Genomic DNA, 7,463 nt, shown 5'->3' with positions numbered 1-7,463 from the left:
CTGCTCTGAATGCAGCGACACACAGGTTATTACCGGCTGCTCTTACTGTTGTGTAACGACACTTAACCCTTCATGAAATCCTGCTGTAGTGTTGTCGGCTACGGCCTGCGTGGACTACGCTGTGGTAATAGTCCTGCGGAGGACGGAGTCGCATCCCTAGACCTGCTGGTGAAACGTATATATACGGGGGGGGGGGGCCCTCTCTATTCTGCCCAGACAGCAGAGGACCGGTGGAGTTCAGCATGCCCGATCCTGTCATTATTGTCAGTGGAGATAAGCCATCAGTTGTCTGGCAATGACTTCATATAGGGAAGCACTTACCTGTTCTGTGGATCCACCACTGTCCTCGCGGCACGTCCGATATGGACGAGGACACGCGCACCGCTGCACTCAATGACGGGCCACAGCTGTGACCACCGGGTCAGATGCTGCTTGAGGACACGTCACTGCCACCACCAGTTATTGGGGCAGCGACACACGTGTCCCGATCCATGTAAGACGTTTACACGCTGGGATCAAAGTGCAGTCATGACAGCGGGGGGCCCACAGAGTTGGACAACCCCCTTTATTCCGTCTCCTCGTGGACATGCACACTTGGCCGAACCAAACATACATGTTTAGTGGGGGTTCGGGAGCGACAGCAGCCAGGTGCACCTACATTTGGCCATCAGCTGTCTAATGTTTACGGCCAGCCTTGGGTCTGGACAATCCCCTGGAAGCTGAACAGCCGGGACTAGCCTGATACATGTTACCTGCGCTGATACATTGTAGCAGACTATCGGGAGAGAGATTTGTGCTGCTGATGTGTTCAGCTAGCGGAGGATTGTCCGGACTGGATACGATTGTGACAAACCTGTTAGAAAGTTGCAGAACTTCTGCAGTGAGAACAGAGGAGCCCATTATCTAAGGGGCCCGGCAGTCGTCTTGGAGAAACGCTGACAGTTCAGCAGCTTCTTATCAACCAGAGTCTGAAGGAAGAGTTCAAATGCAAGAAAACTCAGATGTTGTGAAATGACAGGAGAAGGATTTGTCATCTGGCAGTGCAGTGCGGGCGGCGCACGTCTCCGATCAGTCAGGAGCTGTTAACACTCAGATCTCTTCCTTCCATGTGAAGAAGTACGATGACAGCAGCTGCGAGGAGCTTGGTGAACCCGCGCCGCCATCCGGGCTCAGCGTCTCCTGGAAGTGTCAGACAGCGATATTAAAATGCTACCAGTGACAGCCGAGCACGCGAGGGGCAGATCTGTCTGACACGCGTAAGAATCAAGGACTTCTCGGGAAGGCTGTGAGCTCTGCTACCAAGACTCCACCAACCAAGACAGCAATGAAATATCTCTACCAGCTAAAAAGACGAAGAACCCAAAAAGAGCTCCTGGAGGGGCTGCCTGTGGGGCCCTTATGGAGCCACGCGACTGACTATTCTGTAGAAAAAAGAAGCGGTATTAAAATCTGCAGCAGTTTTTTTCTTTTCCACCCCTCCCCCCCTTCCCGACACATCACAACTACAACCTTTAGCACATCGAAATAGATTGTTCTTTAACAGTGTATTTCATAAGCGATCTGCTGCTGGAACAGAAAGCTCTGGTTCATGAAAATGTCATTGATCTGCCGCTCAGCCTCCTCCTCAGCGTCTGAGTTCCTTGCTCCTGCAGATCGTCAGTCAGCTCTGTCAGAGCGGTGAAGCTGCTCAGCCCTTCGGGGTCCTTGTAGGTTGGAAAATGAGCCTTGTTTCTGTCTATGACAAACATCTCGTGTCCACGTTCATCCCTGTACTCTTCCAGCTGGGCAAACGTTGTGGGCCATCTGAATAGTCATTGACGTACAGGATGTTCTCCTCCTTTTTGGACTTTTTTTCTTTTGTGGTGCTTTCTGTAGATCATGACCATCAGAAGCATGGCAGTCATGGCCAGCAAGGAGATGCCAATGGCAATGGCAGTTTGAGTGGCCATGCTAAGCGCAGTGAACTCCATGCTCTCCATGTCATACAGAGGCTCTTGGCTGATATCCACAGACGTGTACGAGCGGGACTGCTGGTTGGACAGGTTGACCGTCAGGTGAAACAAGACCTTTGCCGTTCCCCCAGGATTAGAAGCCACACACTCGTACTTCCCAGCATGAGACATGGTGATATTATTCAGTAAGAGCATCCCGCTTCCTGTGTCAGAGTCAAACTGCTCCCCTACACTTCTCTCGCTCAACTCAAAGGTTCTGCTGCTGGTGGACTTCAAATTACCTCTCTGTGGACTTGAGCGAGCGTGGGCGACTTTCCTCCAAGTTACCAGTGGCTGAGGATATCCCGTAGCTCGACAAGAGACACGAAGTTCATCCCCTAGACGAGCTGTAAGCTCCATAGGGTCTACGAGGACGATGGGAGGGATACAGACAAGGCTGTTCCCGGAGATGTCCAGCAAACTCTGGTGGGACAATCTCGGTGGTTCAGAACAGATGAGTTTCTTGTCCAAAGAAGTTAGAAGACGTTTTCCTTCTTCTTTCATCCATGTCCGGAGCCAATGTAGGGCACAGTCACATCTCCAAGGGTTTTCTGAAAACAGAAATAAGTAGTCGAAGTAAAAAGAATGGACGGTGAGATATTAAAGCATGAAGTTCTATCATAGTTGCTCCCACCAAAACAATGTCAACCTGTCCATGTAAAAAATCATCTTTTTTAAACAGATTTAGCGTTTTAACCCTAAAATCACCTTCTTATAAGTGTAATATTATAGATAAATACACAAATCCATCACCTATAGCAGGATCATCACCTATAAGGATGTCATGTGGAAGTGAAATTTGTAAAATATGGAGGATACACCTGCTACCTGACATGCAGTTGTATTATAGGTCTCCAACGTAGGGATAGAGGTGTCTTCCGTGTCTGAGGACTTTACCCTCTGAATCATTGCACAGATCAATATTATATTAATATATTATAATATCAATAATGATTTGGACCTTTTTTTTGTTTGTATTTGACCTCACAGCTGGGGGGGGAAGCTGTTCCACATGTGTCCACAGAAAAGATGCTCCATGAATAAAGTGGCAGAGAACAGTACTATAAGTGACTTCTGACAGATTGGTTTATTACCGGCATATCGGGGATCACATGGGGTCCAATACCTGTTAGTCGTAGCACCTGCAGGCTAATCAGAGGCCGGAGTGCTGCACGACTTATGGTGCGCAGATTATTCTTGCTGAGGTCAAGCAGGGCGAGGGATGAAAGTCCTAAGAAGGCCTGCTCCTGGAGGGTCTCAATGTCATTCTCCTGCAAATGCAGCTCCTGAAGTCTCTGAAAACAGTATAAAAATAACATGATTTGTCACTCGGATGTATTCTACAATACAAAGATAGTGGATGATGTGAAAATACTTGCTAAATTTATAGGATTATGATATGTAGTGGCTTCAGCAATGAACCTTCTAGTAATGGTTTGTGGGTGGCCAAAATAGCATAAAAAGAGGGACTGTGTGGGACCGGAGTTAGATTTGTTACTCTACCTGCAGGTCCGAGAATGTGTATGCCAGCAGTCTGGTGATCTGGTTTCCTGCCAGGTACAGGACCCGCAGGTGATCCAGTCCTTTGAAGATGCTGCTGTTGATAAGATGGATGCGGTTTCCATTTAGAGCAAGTTCCACCAGATGCTGCTGAGCTTTGAAGGCTCCGGGTTCCAGGCCAGAGATGGTATTATTCTGGATATACAAATACTGGAGGCCCGATAAAGAAGACAGGTCCTGCTGTTGGATCTGAGATATTGCATTATCCTGCAGAAACACAGTCTGAGGAGAGAAAAGAGAGAAGTGTTCATGACTTCTCGTCAACACCCACAACCCTCTAGACCTGCTCTACCATGTGCCTTCACAGTTCATCATCCTGAACGCCACCTTACTGGAGCACACTGTTAGTGGATGACGTTTATCCTAATGCACATCATTAATATCCTTAACCTCAATCAGAAAGGTTCCTCTCAGCGAGACCCATGCACGTTCCGAACATCTGCTCTCAGCCAAGTCTTCCATGCTAACCCCATGAACTGGACGTAAGGACCACAGCATGGTCCTCAAAGTCCATTATCCTTTTTTGGTGACTCATTAACATTTCATAATTACTATCATGTCTACTACATCCCGATGCAGCTGCTTGTTCACCTTTCTGTCAGATGATTACACAGATTTTTTCCAGGAAATGTTGGCGCCACAAGAATAAATTACTGAACATTAGGATCATCAGTAGCTTTGACTAATAACTCAATATATCTCTCACATTACATGAGACTTTCCATCATGTGGAGTCTCCCTAGTATTCAGTCTACATCTGTGCATCCATTATGCGGATCACTTACAGTTGTTCCTCACGTAACGGTGGAGACTGGGCTGAGATCAGACACCAATGTGAGCACCTTCCTCTTATAATTCTTGTGGTGCGGTCCTAATATATGGTGAGGGCAATTTATTAATGCACTAACTGCATGATGGAAAAATGGCTGCTTGCCATGTATCAACGATAATTCAACTGTGTTGGTAAAATCGGGCCAAGTGCAACTGAAAAATGTCTGGCACCACCTGCCAACAACATAAGCTGACAGATGCAAATGTTGTCAGGGGAAATGACGGACACTACATTCCAAATTACAACTGTAGAAGCTGCTCATAAAAACTCCATCAGATGTTCTGCAGTGATGATATTGAAAGACACCAATATCCTTCACTTTCTAACCTAAAATGGTGGAAAATGTAGAACTAAAAGCTTGACTTGGTCAGAGTTAAATGAAACTATACCAGGATTGACAGGAAGTGGTTCAGAAAAGAAGAGTGCACCTGAGTGGAGGGATGGATATTGGCCGGAATGTTCTTCAGACCCTTGGACCCGCACTCTACGGTCATACTGTAACAGCGGCACTCGGCTGGACAAGCTTGAGCATGTTGGGTCAGGAGTGTCGGAAGCAAAATGACGACAACGATGAAAGATGAATCCGATGATGCCATCTTAGTGCAGCTGCCAACAGAGAAGAAGACCAATCCCAAGTTATACGCAAAAATCTTACAACCAATTTTTTTTTCAATACACAAAAACTGCAGAAGTATGCAAAAGTTTGAGCACCCCTGGTCAAAAGTACTGTTAAATGGGTTTTCCAAGATTTTGTTTTTACTGATGACCTGTCCTCCTGTATAGGTCATCAGTATCTGATCAGTGGGGGTCCGACACTTCTGCCTTCTCCCAGCTCAACAAACGCAAATTCGTACATTGCATAGCGACTCTGCTTGGTATCACACTCCATTCTCTTGAATGGGGCTGAGCTGCCATTGATGATCGATGAACGATGTCACTGGCCTAAGAAAAGCAGAGAGATAGAGGTGACACCACTGCCTTCTCAAATAGCTGATCATCGGAGGTCCCAAGTGTCGGACTCCCACCAATCTGATACTGATGACCTATCCAAAGAATAGGTTATCAATAAAAAAAATAATCTTGGAAAACCCCTTTAAGCAATAAGTGAAGTGTGAACGTTTTAAGCAATATCAGTGTATTGTTTTGGCTTTGTACAATTTTAGAGTAAAAAAAGGAAAGCAGTGATATGCAAACATATGGGAACCAAGGAGATCGGAGCGCTCGGATAACTTTGAGGTCTCAGACCTTAAATTGTCTGTTAAGGGTTAAGGCTTGTTCACACTTTGATATGTGATGGAGACAGCACACCAATAAAGTAATTTAGAAATTTGCTTGTTTTATTAATTCATTTCAACACCAGTGGTACACAATATACATCAGTGCAACGTTTCGAGCCCTTTTTGTCCGTGCCCTTTTTCAAGCTGTTCCGATGTTCGGCCAAGTTGGTGCGGGTAGGTGGGCACAGATGTGTTTTGATCAAAATATATTAGCTGAGAGTCTCGGATTTTATCAGATCAGAGCGAGGGCTTAGTCCATATATAATGTTTGCATCTATTGTGTTAGTGCATTATTTTCCATGATTTTTTCTTTATAAATGTTGCCATGGACATCCACATATTTAGTTATCTTATCGTGCAGGATGTTTTGTATATTTTTCTGTGATTTTTGATGAATTTAAGTTCTTGAAAAGAGTGTCACCTTCAAGTGTGAATGCGCTCCTATTATCTGGCGAGTAGCATTTTTGGGCACTTTTTGCCCCTCCTATCTAACAGGCCATCTTGATTAGGTGGTGTAACGGACCGTTTCAGCAGACAAGGGGTTAAGATCCGTTTAGGCGATATGCCCCTTTCTGAGAGACAGGCACAGCTACTGCAGAACACCAACCTCCCGAACTGGATACAAAATAGCACTCCAAACTGGAACCTCACGAATAGCTGCCGGCAGACGAACAGGAAAAGCGTACAGTCGGCTTACACTCCTGGCAATCAGTCTCCAACAGCATACAGGGAATCCCCCCAATAACGAGACAAGGCTCCGTCTTGAGGGTCAGCAGTGCTCTGATGTGCTGGCACACCCAGCCTGGTTTTTATTACAGTTTTGCAAATACAGAACAGATACAACACATCCCCACAATGCATCATGGTTTCCTCCTCTCTGTCCCAGAGACAACCGAAGGCAATCCAATTATCTCTCAGGACAAAGGGAGATCACCAATACACATGTGGAGACAACAGGACAGACATCACCATTTAAACACACAATGGCACACCCCCACAGCAAACACAGACATTTAACATATCCCCAGATAGCTCAAGTCTGAGTGCATATCATTAGGTGAATGGCACTCAGAATACACGAATACAACAATATTAGCTATCTGGGTGCCCTCACATAACATACAATTTAACCGAACGCATAATAACAATACAAAACAAAATACAATTCCACAGACAGATTTAAGCTGTGCGGCCGGTCTGTCTTCTCCTTTAAAGTTACTATGGGCCATAATCCTGAGGCAAGAGGCTTTTAAACAGCCCTCTCCAAAACCCAGTGGCGAGGTTGGTTTCGCCACACATCTCCCCCCCCCAGGGAAGACTAACCAGATACCTGACCTCACGCCGGTCGGTACCTGAGTTAGTCTGGCAGCACACCCACAACCAAATACTGGACCTGTTGAATTTTGGGGCCTGGCTCTGTTCTGTAGGTCCCCAGCTGTTGAGTGGGCATCTGATACTCCTTGCTTTGTGGTTCTCCAGCTTGGAGCTGTAGGTACTTGGTGGGCAGAGGCCGACTGTGCTCTGCCCAGATGCCAGCTCTTCCGCTGGGGTGAGGGGGGTACAAGCCAGTCCTGTAACAAGGGGGTTGGTGGAGCAGAGGCTAGCGGCTCTCTGCCCTGATGCCAGCTCTTCCGCTGGGAAGGGATCAGTGGGTATTGCAGGCTCATCCCCTGCCCCCAGAACTCGGTTGGGAAGAAGCTGGGAAGGGGAGGGCTCGCTTACCTCCTCCTCCTGGTATCCCTGCAGAGATGGCTGGAGATCTGGTTGTTTGAGGGGGAGACCGACTGTCTCCTCTTTGGCTAA

At 46.7% G+C, this 7,463-nt stretch overlaps 1 protein-coding gene across 1 annotated transcript; it reads right to left on the bottom strand.

Moving 5' to 3' along the window:
• Positions 1-204: 204 nt before the first annotated feature.
• On the bottom strand, positions 205-4,985 carry LOC122926907 (leucine-rich repeat-containing protein 24-like). The gene is given in 7 exon segments (XM_044278427.1): positions 205-1,628; positions 1,631-1,795; positions 1,798-1,852; positions 1,854-2,542; positions 3,118-3,286; positions 3,495-3,773; positions 4,812-4,985. Coding segments are annotated over 7 exon segments (1,617 nt in total). The 5' UTR covers positions 4,980-4,985; the 3' UTR covers positions 205-1,536.
• Between the last annotated feature and the right edge of the window lie 2,478 nt (positions 4,986-7,463).

Source organism: Bufo gargarizans, chromosome 2, assembly GCF_014858855.1.
Source record: "Bufo gargarizans isolate SCDJY-AF-19 chromosome 2, ASM1485885v1, whole genome shotgun sequence".
Taxonomy (NCBI): Eukaryota; Metazoa; Chordata; class Amphibia; order Anura; family Bufonidae; genus Bufo; species Bufo gargarizans.
This window is presented reverse-complemented; position numbering and strand designations above follow the sequence as displayed.